The sequence below is a fragment of the Camelus dromedarius genome, chromosome 9 (genome assembly GCF_036321535.1).
Source record: "Camelus dromedarius isolate mCamDro1 chromosome 9, mCamDro1.pat, whole genome shotgun sequence".
NCBI classification, from domain to species: Eukaryota; Metazoa; Chordata; class Mammalia; order Artiodactyla; family Camelidae; genus Camelus; species Camelus dromedarius.
Window position 1 is genome coordinate 3,545,108 of NC_087444.1, and position 27,202 is coordinate 3,572,309.

At 47.9% G+C, this 27,202-nt stretch overlaps 1 protein-coding gene across 1 annotated transcript in view; it reads right to left on the reverse strand.

Moving 5' to 3' along the window:
- The window catches only part of ABCA4 (ATP binding cassette subfamily A member 4), a 117,852-nt gene that overhangs the window by 41,692 nt on the left and 48,958 nt on the right, over window positions 1–27,202 (reverse strand). The window contains exons 12-24 of the mRNA XM_031457627.2: window positions 22,233–22,438; window positions 21,415–21,591; window positions 19,209–19,431; window positions 15,434–15,655; window positions 13,368–13,572; window positions 11,558–11,623; window positions 8,999–9,088; window positions 7,046–7,220; window positions 5,200–5,331; window positions 4,160–4,299; window positions 3,539–3,676; window positions 2,093–2,286; window positions 925–1,009 (exon numbers count right to left, since the gene is read on the reverse strand). Of these exons, the coding sequence (XP_031313487.2) occupies window positions 925–1,009; window positions 2,093–2,286; window positions 3,539–3,676; window positions 4,160–4,299; window positions 5,200–5,331; window positions 7,046–7,220; window positions 8,999–9,088; window positions 11,558–11,623; window positions 13,368–13,572; window positions 15,434–15,655; window positions 19,209–19,431; window positions 21,415–21,591; window positions 22,233–22,438 (2,053 nt within the window). The remainder of the gene's footprint in view (window positions 1–924; window positions 1,010–2,092; window positions 2,287–3,538; window positions 3,677–4,159; window positions 4,300–5,199; window positions 5,332–7,045; window positions 7,221–8,998; window positions 9,089–11,557; window positions 11,624–13,367; window positions 13,573–15,433; window positions 15,656–19,208; window positions 19,432–21,414; window positions 21,592–22,232; window positions 22,439–27,202) is intronic.

The following is a 27,202-nucleotide window of genomic DNA, read 5'->3' on the forward strand; positions in this document are numbered from 1 at the left end:
TGTGTTCATGATGGGTTCTGTCAGCGCAAAGAGAGGGTGAGAGAGCAAGCTTGACGCAACTCTGGGCATTTTTCCTCAGATTTTAAGCATAATTGTCTAGTTTTCTTGTTTCACCAGATTTGGGTTAGAAAAAAATTTGTGCTAAATAAGAAACTTTGTTTTTTCTTTGCTAAGCAGACACACCCTCTCGTTAACTTGGATGAGTACATAGGTTTAATTTTGCTCACATTTAGGAATACGGTGTGTGGGATTCCATCTGCAAGGACACCCCCAGGAGAAGGACGAGAGGCAGGCACTCACCCAGGACGGAAAGACTTGTTGACAAGCACTCTGGGGCCAGGAGGTCAGGTCCTGGCGGGATGAGCGCTTCTACAGGGAGAGCCTCTCTTTGGTGTCTTCCTGGAGGTTTAATGCATCCTCACCCAAGTGAGAATAGAGGAAAACTGGGACTGTGGGGAAAGCTAGGGGTGTAACGGGGATGTGTGACATCCCACAGACTCGGCAACCACGCCGTGCGACCTGACGCCATGGAAAAGCGCACTGTGAGGGCTGCGCGTCACCACGGCTCCGCCATAGGGCTCCGTTTGGCACCTTCAGGAGCCCTTCTCGCCAGACACCGAGGAATGTGGCTTGGAGCCAGGAAGGAGGACCCCGGGAATGTGGGCTTACTATGGACAAGGGCAAGGAATGAACAAAGACTGGATTCCTCGTTAAAGGTAGGCCCATGACCCTAAAACCCCTTGGGGAACAGAGGAGAAGAAAGAAGCTCACAGAAGAAGAGGGGCAATTGCATGACCGTGGGCTTGAGAAGCACACAGCGTGTTCTCTTTATTTGCGTCAAAACGCACGACAACAGAACACAGCTAAGACCACCAAGAGATGATTGCCGGACAAGAACCAAGCATGGGCTGCCCCAGTCCTTACCATCCAAGGCTTGTTCGGGAGCTAAACCGTCAGCACAGGCTGGACACCTGGTGGAGAAACCCTTGGAGGCACAGCCGCAGGTCCCCTACGACAGAGGGACGTCAGTCACTCCCATGACAGCATCTCCCTGTGTCCACCGCTGTCACCACCAGGCTTTGTTTGTTTCTCATGCCAAGTGTGGTCAACACATTTTTCTTCACTGGTTTAATCTCTTACTTCATCTGAACATTTTGAGGGTGTGGCTGTTTGATTTCATCCTGGAGAGCGTGTGAATCAGGCACGAGGGAACCTCAGAGGATCCCTCTGGCCCGTTACTGCTCATGTGACAGAGTAGGTCCACCTGTGCAAGACGTCTGACTCCTCCCTCCCCGGGGATGCGTGCTGGGCTGTGGAAGTCCACCCAGGACAGGAAAATCCAGAAGCAGCCAGACACAAACTACAGGGGCTGGAGGCGTAAATAATGCTCAATAAAACAAATGGGACGAGGCAGCTGGAGCATGAGCAGTGCCTTCCTCAAGGAGCTCTGAGCACATGCGTGATACTTGACCCTCACCACATCCCCCAGAAGCAGCAGCAGCAAATACCAGTTCCATTTTCTACATGGACAAATCCCCAACAACAGTGAGGGATTAAGTAATTTGCCCAGGATGACACACTATGTTCACCTTCAAGCTCAGACTTGAATGTGGGGCTCCTGACGCGCTGTGATGGCCTCTGCTGGCTGGTATTTTTTCCCTTCATCGTTTTCAGGTTATAGTTACCAGGGAGGTTTTTTACTAGCTTTCATTTACCAGTAAATTTTGGGTTTAATTAGGGAACATAATGTTGGAATGAAAAAAGGAAGCTTAAATGACTACTCTCCTTTAAACAGCGTAACCTTGCAGTGTAAGACCCTCCCTTCTGCGCTGCACCAAACCTCCTGTGTAGTTTAGGATTCTTGCATGTAATAATCTCAGGTCATTTAAAACCAGGCGTTTTACTTGGGGTAAAGCATCTGTGTAGGACAGTTCAGAATGTCCTTTTATCAAAATCTGCAAATGGTTCCAGAAACAAAGAGCTCAGTTCTGCTGGCTGGAGCCTGATTTGGGTAGAGATGTCTGGAATGACAGTGCCACCCTGTACGTCCCTTCTCAGCCAGGATGGGCTCTTCCCCTGGACAGACACATACCTCGCAGCCTCTGTCTTGGCTCTGGACGGTTTTCATCTTGCGCACCAAGGTGAGGTAGAAGCCTGTGCCAAAGCAGTTCTTCAGGAAGAGCGGGGTGCCCGCGCAGTAGAGCCGTCCCTGGGAAATGATGGCGATGCGGTCCCCGAGGAGGTCGGCCTCGTCCATGTGGTGAGTGGACATGATGATGGTTCTTCCTGCAAGGCAGGGGTCAGGGGAGTCACCTGGCAGGCCTGGGCCGGGTGTGGATGAGAGAGGATGTACAGCTCCCTCCCTGCTACACGGGTTACAAAACCAGGAGTTAATAAATAAAAACAAACACTCTGCAGCACCGTCTAGAATACTAGAACAGCAATGGCAGCAGCTAATGTTTCACAGCATCCTGCATGCTGCAGAGCGCTGCTCCACAGAGTGTCTTTTCATCAGGTACAGGGCCGGATGCACGTAAATCACTGCATATGGGACATATTTACTGTCAGTCAACATCTGCTGGCTTCTATATGTGTTACTCCGGATCACTGAGCACTGCATTTATTTTTTGTTGGAGTGTAGGCAGTTTACAGTGCTGTGCTTCTGGTGTGCAGTGTAACGTTTCAGTCATACATGTACATACACATACTCCTCTTCATATTTTCACCATAGGTCACTACAAGATATTGAATATAGTTCCCTGTGCTCTACAGTAGAAACTTGTTGTTAATCTGTTTTATATATAGTAGTTAGTATCTGCAAATCTTGAACTCCCAACCTATCCCTTCCTACTCTCTTTCCTCCGTGGTAACCCTATGTTTGTTTTCTATGTCTGTAAGCACTGCATTTGTAGTCTTTCCAAAACACACACACACACACACACACACACACACACACACACACAGCACATTCTTTTATAATAGCTGGAGATGTCATTAAAGGAAAACAGTAATGAGGATTCCAGAATGGCAAATCGACCACAGGCTTGCACACATCATCACTTTCACGGGCACTCAGCTCTGCTTGCTGTCTCTTCTGGGTCTGCTCCTCTGGTTGGCAGGTGCCACGACAGAGGAGGGAAAGTCCGTGTCGAGACATTTCCACCTGCAGCAGTCCTCTGTAGCACTGAGTACAGGCTCATCGCCCTCACACCTGGTTTTTGTAGGTGGCTTGGGTCCCCTTAGTCAAAGGGGAAAGCTGTCTGTGTTCCAGACAGTAGGGCAGCAGGTTAAAAGAACTTCCGAGAGAATTTTGGGAAGGAAGCTGCTTCATCAGTAACTCCCTGCCTGTATTTGTGTGAAAAATCTCAAGAGATTTCCCTGGAACTCAGACTCCCCCAGTGAGAGAGAAAGCGCTGTCTGAACGCAGTGATGGCTGTTACTGCACTGAGCTGCAAAGCACCCGGCGTGAGGAGGGCGCGAGGAGCGGCGAGCACACATAAAGCCCCCGAGCACACAGGCGCTGCGCGGTGGCCCTTACCCGAGCGATACTTCAGGAGCAGGTCCCAGATGGAGCGCCTGGAGTAGGGGTCCACCCCAGAGGTGGGCTCGTCGAGAACGACCACCTTGGCATCTCCTACGAAGGCGATGGCAACGGACAGCTTCCTCCGCATCCCACCTGGAGGCACAGGCGTGGGGTCACGGGGTGTGGAGGGCGGGACGAGAGCGAGGAGGGCACCTTAGATCCTGCACGTTCGATGCTGCCTCCTTAGATGTTCACATACAACGTTCAAAACCCTAGTGGGACCAGCCTCATGGTGCAGAAAAGAAAATCCCTGCCTCCTAGGATCAGACCACTTGAAGACGGTTCTCACCTTTCAGTTCAAACACATAAACATCAGAGCTAATACAGCCCAGGCTGCCGCAAGATAGCGTCCCATGTGGGACATAATCCAGAGGTGGGCGGCTCGTAGATGCTCAGCGTAACTTTATAGAATGTTCCAACTCTTAGAAGCTCTCCTGTTGTAAGCCTAAGAAAACACACACACACACACACACACACACACACACACACACACACACACACACACACACAGAGCCCTGTTCCCGGGAGACAGTGGATGTGCCATTGGAAGCCCTGTCCTTCTCCAGCACCAAACACCTGATAGATCCTGAGCTTCCTCATTCCTCTTGTGGTGGAGGCCTGTGTCCTCCAGCATGGCTTCCACCTCCAGCTGGGCCTCCTCCCAGGACCTCCCTTTCAGCTGGGTGTAGAAGAGGATGTGTTCGGCCACTGTGAGGCTGTGGGGACAGGGCAACAAGAAAGGCAACGTGCTTAGCAACTCCCCTTCAGGAAATCTGCCTTACAGAAATAATTGAGGGTGAGCAGAAGGATTTAGCCGTCAACATGTCCATCACGGTGTTGCTTATAATAGAAAATGAGACCAAAAGCCGACCCTGCCAAAATATCTAAGAGGACACAGCTTAAAAAGCACATCATACAATGGAATAGTATGTGTATAGTAAAAATTGCTTTATAGAAGAATATGTAATAGCATGAAAAGATGGTCATGATATCTTAGGTCAAAAAAGCAGTCATATTTAAAAAATAGCAGGTTACAAAGTTGTATGCAGTTTTACTCTCTTTTATAATTAAAAAAAATATATCTACACATGCACTAGAGAAAGGTCTGAAATATTATATATCAAGGTGTTAACAGTGGTTTTCTCTGGGTGGTGAAATTACAGATGACCTTTATTTTTCTTGTTTTATTTTATATTCCCTTCCTTCCTTTTCTTCCCTCCTTACTTCTGTATATAACTTTTTAGATAAGAAATAAAAGTATGGAAAGAACCCAACTGAAAAGCCTGCTGAAAAGTCCATTTTTAGCACCTGGCTTAAGAGGGAAGAAGGAGCAAGGGTCTCCTGTCCGGTCGCTGAGAGGGACTAGACTTCCGGGCAAACACTGAGCAGGGGGCCCTGGGCCCAGCCACCCCGACAGAGAGAAGGCGGCATCACTCTTCTGAGCGGGAAGACCTCAGCTCCGAGTGCCTGAGGCACGGTCCTAGGTTCTGAGGGACCTTCTCATGGCAAGCAGGACAAAAGACCTTGAATGTGGATGAGCTGGCCTGGGAGAACACGTTGCTGGGGGCCAGGTGAGGGCGAGGTGAGGCGAGGGTCTCAGTTCCTGTTCTACTTACTGGTGGAACAGGATGTTGTGCTGTGGACACACGCCAAGGCTCTGCCGGACTGCATCCAGGCTGGTTTCAATATCCTTTCCCCCAATGAGCACGGTCCCAGATGTCGGGGGCAACAGGCCCGTCACGATGGACCTGCCAGACGCAGGAGTCAGGGGCAGAAAGGATGGCCTTTAGGAACACCTGGGGACGGCAGCCCCCACCCCAGGGCCGGTGAGGACGCTCACAGTGATTTCTACCTGTGCCTCTCATTAAACCCAAGCCATCATTAGCTGTGGGAACCAACAGTTTCCCACAAGAGGCTTAGTGCTCATGTGCACATCTGCCTTCCCTCTCTGCTTCTGCTAATTCCCAGTGCTCCCAGGCAGGCAGCGATGATTCCCAGCTGCCCAGCATTCACTTGCAGCCAAAGAGCCCTCCCCAAGCCCCCTTGCAGCCATCACAGCTCCCAGCTCCGTTAAAGGTATTCAGTGCAGGGGTCAATGCTTTGCCTGACGTCACCTTACAAAGGGCTGGGTCTTGCCGAGACGCCCAGGCACTCAATGTGCATTTGTTGACTAATCGATTGAAGCCAGGCCTGGGAATTACCACCACGAAAGTTCTGGATCCAAAAGTAATAAAAAGCCCAATAACAACGTAGGGCTTTTTTTTTTTTTTGAAAATGAGAAATGACAACTCTCACCTTGTGCTGTTGTTGTGGAGATTAAATGAGTCAACACCTGTACAGCACTTAGAACAGTGCCAGAGCAAAGCCAGACTTAAAAGTATTATACAACTTTTATTAAACATTGTGCTTCAGCCCCCAGGGGACGTTGCATTTCACATTCATGAAGTAATGTGTTTGCCTTCGGGGTCCCGAATGGGGCTTCGGGCTCTCTGACCGTATTAGCTAACAAGGAGGGAAGTGGGATGGGTCAGCACTGCCCCTCCCAGCACTGCCTCTGAGCTCAGGCTCGCTGAACTCGTGCTGAGAAGCTGAAATCTCTGTTGATCGACCGCTAGAGGGAAACAGAACCAAATATAATGGCACCAGCCCCACATTCCATTCACACCGAACCGCCCTCAGGAACATTCCAATGCAGGGTGTACACTGCTGTTCCTTCCTGGGGCTCTGTAAGAAGCCGAAGGACTTGCAGGCTGGGTTCACAGGGCTCCCTGCCCCTGGAGAGGGCCGCCGCGGCTGGCCCTGTTCTCCTCAGCAGCTGGAGCTCAGGCCCCTTAGCAAAGTAAGGGGCGCTCCCTGAGCTGAGGTCCACGCAGAACCTCCCCTTCCCTGAACGTGGTCTTCAACTCCCAGGTACCCACAGCCCCTCTAGAGACTGCCCCCTTTTACCTTCTTCCAGAACTACCACCAACCCGCACAGGTAGGAAAAGGGATGCTCTTGGAAGATAAGCAGTACTCTGCAGACCAAGGGCATGTGATGGTGGTGGCCATGACTTTAGCACAGCCATCATGGTCCTAGTGCTGGCGAGCCTGGGCGTAGGGGGACAGGTCCTCAGCATCAAACACAAGAGACAGTCATGTGAGGACCTGGCTCCTGCCTTCACTGAACCGTTACACCCTGGTGACCTTGGGAAAGTCACATAGCTTTCTGGATGTCCACTTCCCTGATAAACCCACGACTCCACCTCCCTCCCCAACTTCACTTGAGGGTCAATTACAATGATATACGAGTGTAAGCTCTGAAAACTGCAATGTGCTTTACACATTCCTGGGACACGAATGCAGAGCATATTTCTGTCATTAAGATTCAGTGGGAAAGAGTAGGCTGCAGCGAACAGAGGAAGAATAGAGCCAGAGAATGACAGCACAGAATGGAGACCCCAGCCTCTTTGCCTGAAGACTCACAAGGTAGTGGTTTTCCCTGCTCCATTGTGACCGAGGAAAGCGGTGATCTGGTTTTCGTAGAAGGTAATGTTAAGACGGTCCACGGCTGGCCTGCCGTAGGGCTCAAAAATCTTCACCAGATTCTTCACACATACCCCAGGCACCAAGCCTGGAAGCTCACGTTCAAAGAAGCAGTCTTGTTGGAAAAAATAAACGTGGTGTAAACACAACGCTTTAACGTACACATTCCCCAAGGTTCTTTTTTCACACCATTGTCTTCTGCCCACGTGGCTTGAGCTATGACCTTTGTAAGGAAGACTATCGAAAAGCAACGGTGACCACAACATCTAACAGTTACTGAGCAGCTACTCTGTGCCAGGGACCGCTTCCCGGGCCTTATGCGGGTTTCCTCATTTCGCCCTTCCAACAGCCCTGGGGAGGGAGGTTCTACTGCGCCCATTTCTCCAGGGGAAGGAACCTAAGACACAAGACATCAAGAGTCTCACCAAGGTCGCACGGCTGACGAGGGGCAGACCTGGGGTCAGAACCCAGAGAGCACTCACTGTCTGTAAGGAGAGCAAGCCCTACGCTCACCTTCAGCCCCAGGCCTGCGCTTCTGACTCAGTTCCTCATGGATTCCTTGTAACAGCTCAGGCTCCTCATCTTCTTCCCCAAACAACTTTTTCCTTCAGACTCTCCTATCTCCAAGCTACCATTCTCCTAGTCACCTTGGCTCAAATCTTTGAGTCAACTCCGAGTAAAGCTGACTTTTTGCTCCTCAGAACTCCAGAGCTTCTCCAGTTAGCTGGGGAGGGCAGTCCACTCCTTCTCAACCCTGTCCCTCAAACTCTGTCCCTCTGCCGATCTCCTCCCACACTCCCCTCCGGCACAGACCCTCATTACCGAATGTCCACGTCTCCCTGGCCTCCAGTCTCTCCTGCTCTAGTTCATCCTATACAGAACTGCTTAATCTGTCATCTTAATATTGTAGTTCTGAGCACTTAACTCCCCTGCAAAAACAGTCTCAGTGCTTCTTCTCTCTGTGCCTCCTGACCTCGCCTATAACTCAGGTGGGACCAGGCCTTAGCCTCCTGCTTCCGTTCTTGGAATTCTACTCTGGGAGAAGGGTCTTCCCACAGGCTCGGCTGACTGGAAGTCAGCTAAGGAGCCACAGGTCTCTGACCTCAGCTTTGTGAAATGGTGCCTGGGGTGGGCCAGAGGAATGGAGGCTGGACCCTTTCATGCAACACCAGGCAAAGTCCAGAGGCCATGCTGCCTCTCTAAGCCCAGGGTAAGGATAGCAAGAGGACTTTAGCATTCACAGAGAAATTCTAGAGAAATGTATGTGCTTAGGAGTAGAGAATATGGGGAGAAGTTCAGCACTGGTTCAAGAGGGACGGTAAGGGAGGCAAAGGCCAGGGGAACACTTGCAGACTTAGCCATGAGTTGAGGAATTATTAAGTAACTTCCAGGGTCAAGAAAGGCTTTTGATGGCTTGAATGAATGGGCTTCCAGATTTGTAAACCGCAAGTGAAGCGTAGTCAGCTCCACTAGACTCTTTCCCCCTGGGCACAGAAGCATTTATTTTTGTCTTTCCTTATAGCTCATATCCGCTTTAAGTCCCAGTGACCCAAGTTATTGTTCTTGCTAAATCCTCGGAAGTCAGCACATTTGTGCAACTCACTTGGGGTTTGCCTAACAAGGGCACAAACACACCACATACTTGGGATCTGCTTTCTCCAGGAAACGTGTGTTAATGTCTGGCTGGACCATCCATTCTGCACATGTGCAGCTGGGTCCTTGAGAAGCTGTCTGATTTAACCCTTGTCAGTGGAGACGGTAAGTTTCCCAGGTTCCACTTCACCCCAGTCATGAGGTGTTTTGCTCTGGCCCTTTGCAGTGTTCTGAGACTTTTCCTTGCCTCTGCTCTGCATTCTTTATTGAGGTTTTTGTTTGTTTGTTTGTTTGTTTTACCATTTATTCCTTCTGGGTGTTCCGGGTCCTCCATTTCCTCTGTTATGGGTTCCGTCTTTTCCAGGGCCCTTTCTTCTCTGGTTGAACACCCTGCACCAACCAGAAGCCACTGTTACTTTCCTGGTGAGAACTGAGAATCAGTAAAGGGAGGAAAGGAGGCAAGAAGAGGGGGGAGCAGAGTTTCCTACCATAGCTGGAAAACACCGTTCTCAGAAGGCCAAGTGGGCGCTCCCAGGATCAGCCCCAAGCAGGGCTCCGCCCGCCTCTGACCCGCGGGTCTGTGAGGTTCCAACAGTGGCCTGCGGGGCCTCCCAGCTGCCCAGAGGGAGTTTTGTAACAGAAGTTTCACTCACCATCCTACCATGCCAGGAGGGGCCCACAATGTCAGAAATTGTGATTAAAAAGAAAATTAACAAAACCAGGACTGACTTTGAAATGGGTTAATTTTCTTTAGCTCACCAACAGTACTTTTCACTCCAAGCCAACACGTCAAAGTCATGGTGAACCTGGAGTAAAAGTCCATTCAAGCTGCTATGATGAGCAGCCAGATTGAAAAACGGTTTACCTGAGAAATCTGCTTTTATGGGTATTCATGTATTTGGGGCTTAACACCAGGGTTGATCCTCACTGACATACAGGCTTGTGCAGATTGTGAATTGTGGTGCAAACACACACACATTCTCACACTCACACATACTCTCTCACACACAGCCCCCCCTCTCCCCCCTGCACAGGGGCACTTTGGCACTCAGTTTGCGAGGACGGCAGGACATCCTGGAAGGGGAAGAGGAGCAGAGGAGGGAGCCAGCCGCAGAGGAAAGCAGGGGCAGGAGGAAACCACTGCTGCCAAGCGTCTACAGGTCTGGCCTCGCATGCACACCCATGGGCAGGGTGAATTTTTAATGCAGCAGCCAGCCAGGGCTTCTCTCTGTCCACACTGCCGTCGGTAGATTTTCAGGCCATGTGGTGCAGTTGTAAGTAATGGGCCTGGTGGTCAGGGACCCACCACCGCCCGTACGTCTATTTCTGTTTCCTGAAGGACTTTTAGATCTACTGCCCGCAATTTCTTTGGTCTCCTCCCTGGCCATCTTACTGCACTAACGTGTAATAATGAAACAGCAGGGGAATATTCTTCCAGTCATTGGAGTGAGTTCCTGGCCAGAAAATACGTGTCCCAGTTCAAGAGTTTATCCCAAGTGACCAACAGGAACTTGAGTGAGACAGTGGATGTCTCTTGGGCTCCGTTCCTTCACTGTGAAAGGAGGGGGTCATGTGGGAAAACTCAGCTCTTCCGATTTTAGAGAGATTTAGGAACCTACTTCAGTCTAGCCTGTGAGACAGGTGAAAAATATTTGGCTTTTGCTGGCAAAATATTATGTGACTCATTTTTGAAGGAATACATTTGTCTTGAGATTTTCTTTTCTTTTCTTTTTTTTGAGTGGCAGAATATCTGCTGAGCTCACGGAGGGAAAACTGCCCACAAATCCTGGTATTCACTGAAATTGGAAACATTCCAGGAACAAACTTCTGTGTTGAAAACTCCCATTCGGGTTGTAACTTTATTACAGCAGAAATTTAAAAATTTACAGATAGACAAGACAGACAAATCAACATTAAAAAAAAAAAAAAGCCTGAGCTGTTGAAGTGCTGTTTGCTTGAACCATAAAAAAAGAAAGTCTCCCCCTGCCGCCCAGTCACCCAAGCCTTTAAAGGCCCTAGGCCAGTCCCCTAGAGAAAGCAAACACCTGTCCTAGTGCTGAAAGGGCAAATCCTGGCCGAGGCCCAATCGTACAAAGCAAAGAGCAGGCAGGTGAGGAACAAACAGTTTGGAAAGTACTTCCTTGGCTTCCAGAAACTCCTAGCTCTGGGGGAGTCCCCTGCTCCCAGCTCCGGGATTTCTCTGCTGCCTCATGCCTCACAAGAGTCTGTGGTTTCCCCTACTTCTTGGCCTCCTGTCCTGTTCAGGAGGAAAGGTATGTTTTATCTATGATGCCTTCTGGGCCACAGTCCTTTTAGCCCTCTTCCCAACCACAAGAGAGACCAACACTAAGAGAGTCTGGGGATACTTGCCTGGAAGATCAGGGATTGGCCCCAGCCTCCGCATGGGCCCTTACCTTGGGAGAATAAATTCATTTATATTTGAAAAAGTGAAGAGAAATGAAGCAGCAAAAGAGGGGAGGCAGCAGAAGATGAACGCAAAGGCACCTTTGTGAGTCTCTGGATCTGTTTGCTTTAAATGAGAAGCTGCAAAAGTCATTTGCACCCTGAAGTGGTTTGGCCTCTTACTAGTGCAATTTACTCCACTGGGCACAACCTGTACAGGACGCAAGGGTTTACCAATGCTGTGCCACTCACCCTGGCCCAGTGACTGAGAAAAGGTGGGCTACCAGAGGCAGCACCGAGGAGCAGAGCCCCCAGGGGACAGCTAACCAACCAGGAACTGCACGCTTCGTGTAAGAGCCATCTCTACAGTCACACACGCCCATGCATAGCCAAAGGGGTGGATTTCAAACGTTTAAGGTTTTTTTTTAATTAAAAAAATTAAAAAAAAAAACTCACCTTCACCGCCAAGCCAGTAAGACTCTTGTAGAAGGAAGTACCACGGGAGTGGGGTTCCATAGTCCCCTAAAAATAGACAGGCAGATAGAAAAGGCTAAGCAGTTTCACCCACCAGCTCCGTAGATCTGGAATTTGTCCACCTGCACCGTGGATTACAGCGATAGACATTTACAGCTCGTACGCGGTGCACGGCTTTCCACGTGCTTCCTCAAAGACTACTCCTTCCAATGTGTTTTAATTCAAAGGGTCATGTTTTGGGAAGTGAACCCAACAACACTAAGACTGATGATCTTGGCTGACGTTAGTTTTCCAAGAAAACATTTCATTAAAGAATTAAAGCACGCCTTTTTCCAACAGTTACCCAATAATAATGATGATGACAATCATTAACATTTGTTGCATGCTCTTTCTGTGTCAGACATTACTGTGAGCACTTCCCATGTGCTAAATAACTCACTCCTCAACACAACACGAGGGGATAGGTAGCACTACTATTTTTGTGAAGAAGGAAGTTAAGGCACACTGAGTTTGAAGCATTTGCCCAAGGTCACAGCTAATTGAACAGAGGTACGGCAATTCCAACACAGGTATTTTGATTCTAATACCACTGATCTTAACCACTCCATTCTACTGGGTCTGTCTGGGTTTCAAGGGAAATACTCCCAAACTCCTAGTCCAGTTCTCTTAGCAGGCTTTGCTCTTATGAATGTTGATTCTGCGAGAACACTATCTTTGTTTGATAATTATCCTGTGTTTCATGGCCAAAGCTAGACGGTAAGCTCCTCAAGGGCAGGCCTCCCTTGCTGCATTCTATACATTGTTATGTAATGTTTCCATTTTTCATTTGTCTCAAGATTTTTTTTTAACTTTCTTTTTTGATTTCTTCTTTGACTTATTGGTGAAGCAATAGCATGTTAGTTAATCTCCACATATTCATGAATTTTCCATTCTTCTTCATGTAATTAATTTGTAATTTCATATCACTGTGGTCAGAAAAGATGCCTGATATGATTCAAATCCTCAAATTTTTAAAGACTTCTTTGTGACATTACATATGACCTATCTTGGAAAATGTACCGTGTGCACATGAGAAAAATGTGTATTCTGTTGCTTTTGGATGGAATGTACTGTAAATATCTGTTAAGTCCATCTGGTCTAATATATTACTTAAGGCCAACATTTCCTTACTGATTTTCAGTCTGGATGGTCTGTCCATTGAAGCAAGTGGGGTATTACAGTCCCCCAGTATTACTATATTGCTGTCTATTTCTCCTTTTAAGTCTGTTAATGTTTGTTTTATATATTCAGGTGCTCCTGTATTGGGTGCATAAATATTTGCAAACGTTATATCCTCTGGTTGGATTGGTTCCTTTATCATGATGTAATGGCCTTCTTTGTCTCTTTTTACAGTCTTTGTTTTTAATATCTGTTTGTGTGATATAAGAACAGGTACTCCAGCTTTCTTTTGGCCTCCATTTGTATAGAATATCTTTCCCCATTCCTTCACTTTCCATCTGGGTGTCTGTACATCTAAATTGTGTTTGTGGTAGGCAGCATATAGATTGGTTTTGGCATTTTAGCCATTCAGTTACTTTATGTATTTTAATGGAAGAATTTAGTCCATTTACATTTAAAGTAATTATTGATAGGCGTATGCTTACTGCCATTTTAAGCGCTAAGTGTTTTCTAGCTGTTTTTGTAGTTCTTCCCTGTTCCTTTCTTCTCCTCTTGCTCTCTTCCTTGGCAGTTTGATGACTTTCTTTATTGGTATGCTTAGTTAGACTTCTTACACTCTCTCTTGTGTGTTTACCTGGAAACACCTGGTCAAAATACCAGGCAAGCAAACCATAGAGAGCAGCATCCAGGAGCATCATCTTCATGGACATCAGAAAGCTGAATTCATCCCCCTCCGTGGGACTGTTCCCAATGTTGCTCCACTGCAGCCCCAGGCCTTGCTCCTCAAAGCGAGCCAGGTACTCGGTGCCAAACCCAAAAGCCACAGGAGACAGCAGGCTCTACAGTGGGGCAAAGAGGGCATGAAAGATGAGCAGAGGGTCTGTTTTCCCAACCCAACAGAGCCACACGGTAGGAGGAGGACCAAAAGTGGGTCCAGGTTGTATCCAGGTGTGAGACCACCCCAGGGAGGGGTTAAGGCAGTCTTCCCACTGGAAGATAATTCTGGGAATGCCTCTCAGGCCTCAGGGACACATGCCCAGTCCCCAACAGGCCACCTCTCACCTGTCCAATGGAACACGGTTGTGCACTGGGGAAGACAAACACCACACAGCATAACACAGCAAAGGATCAAAGGTCCTCATGCTCATCTTCCTTCCTTTCCCCCTTCTTTCTGTCTCTTTCTTAAGATCACACAGTTCTTGGTAGAGCAAAGAAGTTAACTTGAACTGCTTTGTGAGAGTCCCATCAGAAGTGTCCATAAAGTCATCCATGTCCTAGGGCAGGCTAGGGAACCAGGCAGGGGATGGGCTCCCAACTTCCTGAGCTCTGTCAGGCTAGAAAAGCCTCAGGTTACATTGACTATCACCTTTTCCCATCTCCAGGCCTGGGACGATCATTTTCGTAGGTTCTCTGTGGAAGCTGAAGTAACTGAATAGGTGGCATGCAGAAGGAAGACTGAAGAGGAAGTTCCCCAGTCATGTCCCTGGGGGTGGCCCCTGGCATGGCAGAAAGCACACAGGCACATGAAAGGGTTGAGTTAGTCCCACTTCCTCTGTTGGGAGGTCTCCCTGTAGTTCGCAGGACCCAGGGTGGGGTTCAGAGTATCTCTCTGCAGAAGGAAGGAATTCTCTAGCTATATGTTCACAGAAACCTTTTTGAAAATCTCACCCCAGCCCTGGTCCACAGAGCGGCCAGAACTGCAGCTTCCTGGTGGAGCCACACAGGCAAGAAACTAACCATGCCTTCAAGGTACCAATTGTCTACCCAGTATACCGAGATAGCCCAGCTCTGCCCACAGGCTGAGTCATAAGGATTTCTTGCCCATTGTGATCATGTTAGAAAATTGAGTGCCATAAATTATAGCAATTAATTTTTATTTAACAGGAGAAATAAAAGGCAGATGCCTGGCAGCACTAGAACTAAATAAGTTTGAGTCGTGTGAACAGGTTAGACTGAGATCTTCCCCAAGGAGAGGCAAGCGGTGGTCCTTTCTCAGCTGCACCACGCGGAGAACTGTGGACAGGGACGTTCTGGGGCACGAGGGAAACTGCACCCGCAGAGCTCAGAAGCTGTTTAGCCTGGCTAATGAGAGGATGTAAATGGCTCAGTTGAAAACAATTAGAGAAAAAGAGAGTGTTGTTTGGGAATGGTGAAGAGGCCTCTCAGGCAATCAAAAGTCAATTTCTGGAGACCTCTCCGGGCAAGAGGATCTGACTCTGGACTGGCTCATTTCTGTAGCCCTTTCTGAGTGCACTGATAGAACATTATAAAGACACTGTAGAGCTGCCCCGATTCAAGTTCTTTTGGAGAGAAACCAAAACTTTTCAACTTATGGAAGCATCTTTTTGGACAGAATGGTTACAGGGCAAGCTTCCTCCCTAATGAATCTTCTCAAAAGCTAGGGAAGAAAACCTGAGTGAAATGGGCTTGGATCTCCTCCTCTTACGGATACACAGAGGGACCCACGAGCTGAGCTGGCTTTCAGTTACATCCCAGGGAAGACAATCAAACGGGTTTGGTGAGGAGGAACCATCGGGTTGCTTAGGGTGAAGACTGCTCCCCCTTTTGCACCTGCGCCTTCAAATCTTGTATCCCTTTTAGCCCAAAGGCAAAGTGCATCCACAAGCCAGTCCTTTCAGGCTGCCACCTGCCCCGCAGATGGAGTGTAGCCTATGTTAGGAGTGAGCAAAGATCCCTCACCACAGCCATCTTCAGGTCGGCCGTCATTCGGTCCTGCCAGGCGAAGCAGAGGATGTGCGGCAGGTAGAGGGTGAAGTAGATGACGCCGCTGCAGGCTGCGGCCAGGCTGGCCCTGGAGAAGAAGGTGCTGAGCAGGAAGCACTGCATGATTGTAGCGGTGGAGAAGGCCAACAGGAACAGGAAGAGAATGAACGGGTTGCTGTAGTGTAGGATCCTTCCATGCTGAAACCAAAGAGGCAGTAATTTCCACCCACGTCCAGGGGCACCATCCCTCTCAGGGGTGACCTCTGTGCTGTTATTCTGGGGCCTTCAGGAGCCCTCTGTCCCAGAGGAGTCTCTCCCACCAGCCTGTTGCTGGTGTCTAAATTTCCACACTTAAGACTCAATGTGTTGAGTTCTGTAATTCTAATTATGTCATTTTTCCCTAGGAGGGTAACACATGAAGCTGCCTATCTGTACTGAATAATTACTATGTGCTCAGTAAGCAGATCCTTGGTGGGAAGGGCATGGTGTGGAGAGATAAGCATGGAGCAGGGGAGGAAGATCTGCACAGGGGGGTTTGGAGCATCAGTGGTTCCTGGGATACACTGAGCAGATGAGGAACAAAGAGGGAGGTGGGAGACCGCCCTGCAAGCTTTAACATCTGCCTGGGCCTGGCCTTCTGACTCAATCGTTTGTACTTATATTCTGAGATTTGCCTCTCACATGGGTGAAAATGTCAGTAATTAATCCACATTGCTTGGAAGTGGCTTAATCCTCCACACCCATAATAACTTCATAGAACCCGTGGGCAATATTCAGTATCTTTCACATTAACTAGAGGGTCAGTCACTTTGGCTGTATAGAAAGTAGGACCAAATTAGCTATTTGTAGTAAGTGAGCTGCTGCCCAGTTGTATTAGAGGATAAACTGAAATGTTCGGATTTATCAGGCCTTCTTGGTTCTCTTCTGTCATAGGCAGCCTGCGAGGATTTTCTCCCTTTGTACATAACTCCAAATACATGTAGATCAACCTGTTCTTTTCTTGGGAACATAAAGGTACAAATTGGTTCTTCTCTTGAATTGATTCGATTAATTAGTGGTGGTGCCCTGAAGCATTAGGTTTCTCTCAGTAGAAAAGAGACACCAATTAGCAGTGTCTGTAAGGGGCCTGTAAGAGCTGAGAAGGACGAATGTGCCACTCACCTCCCGCTGCTACCATTACTTTTTGGTTCACACGCTCACGCCTGCCAGGCACTGACAGAATGGATCGAAAAATGAAATAAAGCAAATGGCAAAGGAGGTAGAAGAGAGCCATGCTTAACTGGAAGCAAGCTTTGAGGAAATCTGAATACAAGTCAAGATTGAGACTCAGTGTTCCTGATTTTGTATCACCCTGGGAAACCTATTTCTTATCCTTAATCACACACACCTGGTAAAAGCAAGTCCAGCGCTGAACATGTGGCTTTTGGCTGACAGGACTTTAGGATGGTTGTTGCTGTTCTCAGAAGAATGAAATCAATTTCTTATCCCAGCTCAAAGCGAAGTCCTACAGACTTCTAAGCTACCTAATTTCTCACTGACTTAAGGCAGAGATGAAAGTCATTTGGCTGACCCAACAATTTCACTGGCCTTGGCTCCTTCTAAAAACTACTTTTCTTTTTCATTCTTAATAGTGTGAGTAACAATGAAACCTTCCCATTGCCCCAGGTTCCAGCTTCTTTCTTGCATAGTTGAGGTGGGAAGGAAGGACAGGGGAAAGATGAGAGCGTCATTCAAAGGAAAACCCTATTTTGTTGTGGAAAGCTCTGTTTCCGCAATCACAAGAACAATGTTCTGGTTCCCACAAGGAGAAACCCCTTTGTGCAAGTGACTCTCGGTAAACATTCTTTACCTCACGTCCTAAAAGCTTTGAAGTCCTAATACCCATTCTTAGGGAGGCAAATCTCAATGCCACTTATTAGCAACAAATCTTATGGCCATAATAAGGTATCGCGCATGTTTATGCATTTTACATTAGTCAGATGCTCATGCATTTTGACTCCTTCAATTCTGAGGAAACAAAATTTCTCACTAGTGAGGAAAGGAGCAGAATGAAGGAAGGGAAGGAACAAGGGATCCCCAGAGGAAGACAGGTTGCTCAGCTTCTCCCCACCTCTCTGTAGAATTCCGGGACCCTTTGTGTATTTAAAGCCACACCTCAGTCTGGTCAGATTGAGCGGATGGACCCCTACATCAGCACTGGTTTTCATAGGGCGCTAGCACAGGGTTTGACTAAGGCCACAGCTCGCTGACTCTCAGTGCAACACTGAAACCAAAACCCTTCAGACTTAGTACACTTTATTACAAAAAGCAGGGGCAGGACTGGGCTTAACTGGATACGTGTTGATTGGACAGGATATGTGATGGAACATCCTTGGATCAGGTAGGCACCAGGTATGGTCGGTCCAGCATAAGATGGGACACACTTAGCCAGAGTCTGGGTCAGCACACATGTTGCTTAGTGCAAGGGGCACTTAATATGATGACAGTAAAGAGGCAGAACAAGCTTGATGACACTGTATCAGGGGCTTGCAAAGCCTGAAGTCTAAAGCTTATACCAGGAATATCACTCAGCCATAAAAAACAGTGAAATAATGCCATTTGCAGCAACGTGGATGGGCCTAGAGATTATCATACTAAGTGAAGTAAGTCAGACAGGGAAAGATACCATATGATATTGCTTATATGTGGAATAAAAAAATGATACAAATGAACTTATTTGCAAAACAGAAATAGACTCACAGACAGAAAACAAACTTATAATTACCAAAGGGGAAAGTGGAGGGAGGAGGGATAAATTAGGAGTTTGGGATTAACACACACACACTACTGTATGTAAAACAGACAACCAACAAGGATCTGCTGTATAGCACAGGGAGCTGTACCCGATATCTTGTAACAACCAAAATGGAAAAGAATCTGAAAAATATATACACAACTGAATCACTTTGCTGTACACCTGAAACTAACACAGCAGTGTAAATCAACTACACTTCAGTTAAAAAAATAAAGCTTATACCAAATCCTATCAAATAAATAGAAAAAACGACCTTAATTTGTGTCCTATCATTCAACAAGTACCAAAGATCATCTTTTGTGGAGGAGCTAACCGTGAAGCATAGCAGTGCATTATGACATAAGGCTTTCAAGGGAGCTGCAGGTTTGCAGAGGATGGACTTACGTGAGCTGCTACACCTGTAAACTGAGACAGGATGGACTCCAAATTCCATCCTTTAAAACAGAGGTCTTGGAGATTCTTCAGGCAGCAGAATGTTCTTTGGTCAAGCCGTGAATAGTGTGACCATGGTGGTAATTAATAAACATTCTAGATCTCCTTTCCTAATACACTGAAGTCTTCCCAGGTGACGGATGGGACAGTAATCCCAGGAAAACACTTTTTGGATTCACTTCTTTTTTGTTTGAAAAGAGAGAACATTTTACACATAGCATCACCCTGTGCTGGGCTCTGCTAACAGCAGCTTCTCCAGGTGGTTCGCAAATGGGGCTGGATAATCTATGTAGAGTGTGGCTCCCAGGCAGGAAATGGGAGCAGGGAAAATGCTACAATATAGTGGCTCCTCGGGGAGGATTTTGTCTCTCTGAGTGTCTTCTGCCTTGGCTGAAATGGCTCGGCAGCTACGTGTCGTGCTATCTTTGGTGCCAGATGACTAATCCAGGCACAGGTTCATTAACAGGAGGAAAGTGGGAGGAACAGACTATTCAAGATTTTCTCAACCCTCTGCGCCTGCCTTACCATGATGAATATGGTCAGGAGGCAGATGCTCATCAGCATAACAGAGACGCTGTCCAGGAACCAGGTACACCAAATCACTGTGTTGGAGACACCCTGATTTTTCAAGGTCTCCTTCAGTCTCAACTCCTTCTCCAAGACGATGCTCTTTACAGTCATGGAGACAGAGTAGGTCCAGGCCAGCACCATGAAGGCAGGGAGACAGCGGTTCAGGATGATCGTAAAACTAAAGCAAGAGAGAGAAGCAGAGTGGTAGACTGTCCTGTACCTGGTGGAGGGGGAGCAAGTGTTTGCTGAGGACAAAGCCCAGGTGGAGGGAAAGGCAGAAGAATCGCCACTGGGTATTCAACGGACTTGAATGTTTTAATACATTGCACTTTGCCCTGAAGGGTTATGTTGCCTTTAGAGCAAGATGGTAGCCTTTGGGTTAGCCTAGATGAATGTTCTGTGAGTAAAATGTATAAATAAAATTAGACTATGTATGTTACACAATATAGGCGCTCTTGTAAGATCTCAGGTAGCTTTTTGGTTAGTCCAGATGAATGCTCTATAAGTAAACTATGCAAGTAAAATCATACTATGCATGTTACCTAGTATAGACCTTGTAAGATCTCACGGGAAAGGACTACAGACTTGACAATGTGGAATATGCCTGGAGTAGGTAGGTATAAGCTAACTAACACTGAAGTCCAGAAGGTGGACAAAGGGAACTGGTGGTGGTGAGAGCAATAATTGGACTCCCCAAGGGGTCAGCATTGTCTACCCTGGAGGGTCAAACCCCAGTTACACAGGGAGCGGCACAAAACGACTAATCAGTGTGGCACTTTCAGAGGCAACTGACCCATCAGTAAACCAACCAGTGACTTGGCAGTCACCAACCCCACAGCCCTGTACCAGTGGAGTGCATCCATGGGTGTTCCGTCTGGAATGACTCTACTGTGAACTTCATGTATGTTTTCCCTGTGCTCGGTGTGCTAGTAAAGCCCTTGAGATTATCATCCACTGAAAACTACTGGGTGTCACAGGAAGGGCCCAATTCCAGCATGGGGCGGGGGGGGGGGGTTCTCTCAAGATGGCCCCAGGGAGGCTGAATTCTGAGGCTAAATTCACAAGTCTTCTGAGACGGGCCACCAGAGGGCTCTCCCACACTGAATGGCCAGAATTCTTGCTGCCTCCTCACTCCCTACTTCACTTCCCTGCCAGTCACCTCTATTCTGATCTTAAAAGTGGAACCAGGCTTTTGGCTGGGCTCCACTTCCGATTTCTGCCTATTGTCCAAACCCAAACCGACTGCAGAACAGGCCTGCTGTCTCTTTTATTTTTCTGTAGAGCTGAGGAACGAGAACCGATTAGACCAAGGTGTTATGCCCATACTGGGCTTTATTTTACTGCCTTGCCAGCTGGCAATTTGACTCTTCCTCTCTGCAGGCTGTATCTCTCTCCTCCCTGAACCCCGCAGATATACACATACACTATGGTGAACATCTCAGTTTTTATTTTTTTTCCCTAAGAGTTGAGTCTCTAAGTCAACTGTAGATCTCTGCTGCTGTCCTGGGAGCACCATGGTAAGTGAGCCCTCCCAGCCACTCTTCCTCTCTGTCCCTCTCTCTACCACCCCCCAAATGCACTTTCAGAAAATAGTAGGCTACTTGCTTAGCTTGCTACTGGCCATCACATGCACAGGCCTGGGAAAGGGGGTGGGCAGAGAGGGAGGGCCCAAGCTCATCCAACACATCCCTCTACCTTTTCATTAAGCACACATCATGGGAATGTTAATTAGGGATGGAGCTGCATTATTCCAAGGCTCCTAGGAACCGGCCCTACTTGTGATGCAGAGTCCTAATCTGCTGATTTGGCAATCACTGGGCAAACACTGACCTGAACCCTTCCACATACCAAACATACTACGTAGTGGAAAATTTAAAAGCCTTTGTCCCCTCCCCCAACCTCACTTCCCTGCTTTAATTTTCACCTTCCCTTCTCTACCCACAACACCAACTCCTTTCTCCACTTTACTAGTCCACCGGGCCCTGCCTGGAGGGAGCCGGGGAGAAGCAGGCTCCTCAGTCAGAGCTCGGTTCTCCTCGAGCTGGCCCCAGGCCCCAGGTTGTTCTCCAAAAAGATTGAAGCCTGGGGAGCACCCCTTCCCTGCCCCACCCCAGCAGCCTGATTAGCTTGTCCAGGAGGGGGACTAGGACCCTGGACTCACGAGTCATCCACGAAGCAGGGGTAAGGCATCTGCTGGAGATAGATCCCAATTGGAACCTCAGCCTTGGCCTGGCTCCTCGTGATCCCCTGTTCAACCATGTCCTGCAGATAGGCAAACCCTCCCCAGATGTACCGGAAGTCTTCCACGGGGTCAGCTCTGGGGCCAGAATCCCAGTACCTAAGAAGAAATCACAGGAAGGGACACAGGATGCAAATGGGAACAGACAGCTCACTCCCCCTTCACAAGGGTGAGGGGATTTGGTACTCACGCTCCGAAACTGCCCCCTGAACTCTTTCACACTATCCGATTCTATTTTCCAGTTCACAGTTTAAGTCTCAGTTATGAATATTAGCTTCTAATTGCTTTCATTCAAGGACTCTCCTCTGAGCTTTATAAAATATCTTATTTCCTCTGATTTAACTTAATTTTATTGATTTATAGGCTCAGTCCAGTCTCAGTCCCCTACTCTGTACCAAATGTAATTTTCCAGTGACTTTGCTGAAACCTCATTTGCAGAATCTCTATGTGAAGATAATTTAATACCTAGAGATTTTTGCCTCCAAACTACGTGAAGGCCAGCCAGGGACAAGTGCTGAGTTGAGAGGGTGAATGCAGAGTAGCTGAGCTCTCCTGGTCCCACCAACCAGCAGGGCCAAGTGGCTAGCTTAGTGGTTCGACACCAAAGTGTTCCTGTGCCTTTCCAAGTAATCCTTCTGCCCCGGGAGGAGACGGATGGCCTGAGCACGCAGGAGCCCCTTTCCTTGCCTCACACTTCGTTGGGGACACCCAGGGTCTTCTGAGAGCGCCTGAGACGTCACCTGTCTTTGATCTTATTGGTCTTCTCCACCACGTCTATGTCCATTCGGATCTTGTACTTCACGTGGGATGGCAGGGAGCTGGTCCAGGGATACATGTCCGGGAATACCACACCAGCCCAGAACCTGTTTTCCTCCAGCAGAGACAGGGCTCGTTGGGTGAGCTGAAATTCATCATCGTAGCTTTCAAACTTATCCAGGATCAAGCACTGCAGATAATCACAAAGACTGAAACAGTCTGAGGGATACCAACCACAAAGACTCAACTGCAAAAAAAGACAGAGGATCAGGGCTGCTGCCCCAGGGATGGGTCAAAGGCAAGGAGACCTATAAACCTACTGTTTGCTTAACTTTGGGTCTGATGTCAATTTCCAGTGTGTCTAGATTTGGGGGTGAAAGGGGGGGCTTAGAAAAGCTGACTCGCTCTCATCCCTAAAGATCTACTGCACTATTGGGCTGTCCAAACACGCAAGTCGTCAAAATGACAAAAATGCTCACAGCTCTCCCTCCCCAGCGCGGGGAGTCAAGGGAGCGGGGTCACATCGGATACAGGCTGCTTTGAAGATCAGAAAGCCTGCCGATAAAAGAGTTTTAAAGAGAGAGAGAAGCAGTCCCAGCGGTGAACCTTCCTGCCTCTCTGCAAACACACAAGGATGGCCAGCTGAGGGAGGAACAGGATGACGAGAGAAAATGACAGAGAGCCAACATGACCTTGTCAGAGAGATCATTTCCAGCTACAACCTTTTGCCAGATAATGAGAATGGAGGAGGAATTTCCCAACATGTCTTTTTTCTCCCCGGGAAGAGAAAAAAATCATTACTCACAAAAGAGCAAAACCAAGCCTTTCTTTTAATTTGAGTATTGGGAGTTGTTTTGGTAAAGCTTTCTGTCATACTCAGATGTGCTTTTTTCCCCTCAACTTCCTATTTCTGTGATACACTAGGGTTATTGTGTCGATGTTTCTTTCTTAGAATGGAACTCACAAGAGGTCAGCTGTCTTGATTAATCTGTTCACGGAATACTTACTGAGAGCCTGCAATGTGCCAGAGCTGCTTGGCTCCGGGGTTACAAGGAAGAAAGATAAAATCTCTTCCTGAAAGAAACTCCAGACCTAAAGAGGGAGAAGTTTGGAGTAAACTAACAGTCAGTACAAGAATGATCAGGTTCGGGTGGGAGCAGGCCTAAGGTAGTCTGGCTGCCCAGCAGAGGGAGGAGGCTAAGTCTACCTGGAGAAGTCCTCGAGGGCTGCCTGGAGGAACAGACTCCTGAGTAGGATGAGAATGAGCAGGAATTAGTCAAGAGAAGAAAGCAGGGGAAAGGTCAGCTCAGGCACAGGGAATAGCTCACGGGATTTTCAGAGGCCTGCAAGAATGGAGCAGCGGTTCCCTTCCTTGGCTGTGCTTTCAAACCACCTCAGAGCTTTAAGAAGATACTTACACTCAAGTCCAACTCCAAACAATGAAATTAGATTTTCAAGAGACAGGGCCAAGGCATCAGCATTTTATCAAGTGTTCCCCAGGTCGTCCCAGTGTGCAGAGAAGCACGTAGGTATGCAGAGATGAGTTGTGAGAGGTGTGCACTAGGAAGGGGGGCATGGGGCCCAGATCAGCTGCCCTGCGGGCTTTGCAGGGCTTTCCCTGGGACACAGGGCTTTCCATCCTAAAACCAGTTTTCCTGGCAAACCCTAAAGAAGCCACAAGAAGCCACTGTAGGTTCTAAGCAGGGGAATGACCTATGGGATCAAATCATGTTTCTGAAAGATCACTAGTAGGGAGAAGGGGAAAGCAGGAGGCCTGGTTAGAAGGCTGTTGATGTAACGCAGGATTAAAGGAACGCATTAACTCCCCCACAGAGCCTGCGAGTTACCTGGAATCCTCATTTTACTAAAGAGGAGACCTGCCAGAGGTCACGCAGCTAGACAGTGGCAGAGTCTGGATTCTCTCCCCACTTTTCAACTCCAGGCCCAGACTTCTTCCCCACACCAGAAGCCACACATACAGCCTGGTCCGCAAGCCCTCCCTGTGCTCACGACTGTCTTGTAAAATAGGGGAGCACACTTTGACTCGCCCTTACTTTGCAGCCCAGGGAACTTAGGCTCACAAAAGCTGAGTTCCCCAAAGTGGTAGAGTAGTCGTCAAACAGCTCATTTGATCCCACAGCAATTACCAGGAGAATGAAGAAGCTAGACAAGCGCACAGATCACCATGACCTGACCAGAGAGCCCCGCTCCCGCTGCACTGGTGAGAAGCAGGCCCACACAACTCAGTCACCAAAAACCCCTCACTGCTGAGTCCCACCCGGAGGCATCAGAGGGTGAACCGGAAGCCTCTTTCTGCTGAGGAGCTGAATTTGAACAAAGTGCTGCGAACCCTCCCTCCTTGGGCCTTCTGGGCTAAATCGTCCTGCCTCGGGCTCCACATCCTGGGAGCCGGTCCTCTGTAACCGTCTCAGTCTTCTGAACAAAAAGAAAGAAAACGAAAGAAACTGTTAACTTTTCCAGCTGATGTGGGAAAGAGGAACACAGGTAACAAGAAAACCTAGAGCGCCAAGGCCTGGGTGACACCATGCTAAGGAGACGGTTATTTTAAAGGGAACCGGAATTGGTGTTCCTTTAAGAACTACCAGTCACTGAAGTCGCAGAGCTCAGGGCAATGGACAGTTTTCTTTAGTCAACTATTCTTTTGCAAATAGCCATTGTCCAGACTGTCACTGGCCAGTCCTTTAATGAGATCAAAGACTTAAGTACGCCATGACACTAAAGGTCCTCAATTAATGGTCATTTTTTCCTGAATGGAAATAACATAGGGCTTGCTATTTTATGATTTTTTTCTCTTTTTTTGTGGGGAGTCTAATATATAGACTTTCTCCGCGGTCTAAGACCGAGGGCCTGGCTCCCGGTGTGTGCCAGTATTTAACTCAACAACAGCGCCGTGGGGACAGAGAGCTGGCAGCCTGCTGCGTGGACAGGGAGGCGTTCAAGCTGTGCTGCTGGAGCACATGCGAGAAAAGGAACACTGGCGTCTCCTGCAGGGAGACTTCAGTCTTCTACAGACAGGTAATAAAATAATCTCTCTCTTTCTCTTAAATCAGTTTGTCAAACTTAGGACTACATGTATAGAGTTTTAGTATTGACAAATAAAGGAAATTTGAAAATTAAATTTCTGAAATAAAAAACAAAATTATTTGGGGAGATGGGAATTCTTTGCAGTTTCTTTTAGCTGTCATACACACACACATACAAACACACACACACACACACACACACACACACACACACACACAGAATATTCTTCCAATTACCCCACAGTGTCATAAGGCATTTGGACAGAAGGGGTCCTAGAGGCCATGTGACCTAATGTCCTTGCTTTACAATGTTGAGGAACCTGATGTCAGAGGGGCAAAGGGCCTTGCCCAGGGTCAACACAGGTCAGAAGCAGAATATGAATCCATGTCTTCATGGGTCAAGCTTGAAGGGTGGTGCTGCACCCTCACGGTGCTCTAAGAGTAAGCCACACCGCAACCACAAAGTTGCAGCAATAGGATTCCTAAAGGAGATGGTCTCTTGCCCCGGTCCAGTAGACTAGTAGAACAGAAGTTTCTGCAGCGATGGAAATGTTCTGTTTCCGCCCTATCCAGTGCAGTAGCCAGGATCACATACGGCTACTGAGCACTGGAGACGTGGCCAGTGCGTCTGAGGCACTGACCTTCTCACCTTATTTACATTTATGTAACCACGTGTGGCTCCTGGTTACTGTACTGGTTAGCACAGCTCCAGAGATGGCAAGTTGCTGGAGGTCAGAGGCCGTGTCTTCTTCATTTGGTCTCTGGAATAGCATTTCCCCGTGAAAGAGGAACTGAATTAATTTAATTTTAGAAGTCCTGAATGCCGCAAGAAATACAGCTTCACTGTGGTGTGTTTTGAACATAATTGTACGCACCCCAGATTCAGATGACAAACTAGGAGAAACTAGTGGAAAGTGAATTTTTGTTACAAAGTTAATGAAATTATAACTCCTATTGAAGCAAGAAAACTAATAAAAACAAATACTTTTTAATAATGTGACTTTCCGAGCAAGGCAGCCGTTTTCTCTGAACTCTCCTTTCGTGTCTTAACGGGAGATCTAAGTGCTGGTGTTTTCAGGGACATTGCTGAGGCCTGTGGTGACGTGGGCCCCAGCCTGGCTGTTTCATCAGGCGGCTGATTCACAGTCACGTTTCCTGCTGCGTCCCCCTAGATTGGCACCATGCTACTCTCTGGAAAAACAAAACTGAAAAGGCTCTCAAACATTCATTTCTGCCCGGAATCATGTGATCTGCTTTCAAGGTTGAGTTATCATCCCCCAGTTGGAAAGGGGTACAGGGCATTGTTTGAACGCCATCTCCACTCTGCTGCTTCCTAACTGTGGCCTCTGTTTTCCTGTCTGCAAAATGGAGATATGCCTCCCTCGTAGGTATGTTCTAAGGATCACAGGAACACGTTTGGGAAGGGCCAGCCAGTGCCTCCTGGTAAGAATAAAAGCTGAAGATTACTGAAGTTTTACTGTGTCCCCAAAACTGGTCCAAAGGCTTTGCTTGTATTAATCCCTTGAATTCTCACCACCACTTTACGATTATCACTCCAAGCTCTCCTGTGAGGCATAATGAGGCAAAGTTCCTCTGGAGTGAGCTGGTATCTTAACCATGTAGGGTGCTCAACTATTTCACAAATAACAAGGACTTGATGAATAGCATTTTTATTACTGTTTTTGCGAAACATCTTGAAAGTCAAAAAAGTCTAGTGGCTTTTAAGCCCCTGCCGGGTTACCTTTCATTCATCATAGTTATTTGTCTGGGGAGGAAGGCAGTTATTTTTTTAAAAGAATGCAGCTGGGAGCACAAGCCATCCCCAGCTGATCTACAGCACCTCATCTGGTTAGAACAGTGCTATGGACAGAAGCCAAAGCCCCACGTCCACCTGGGCAGTGGGGGGGGGG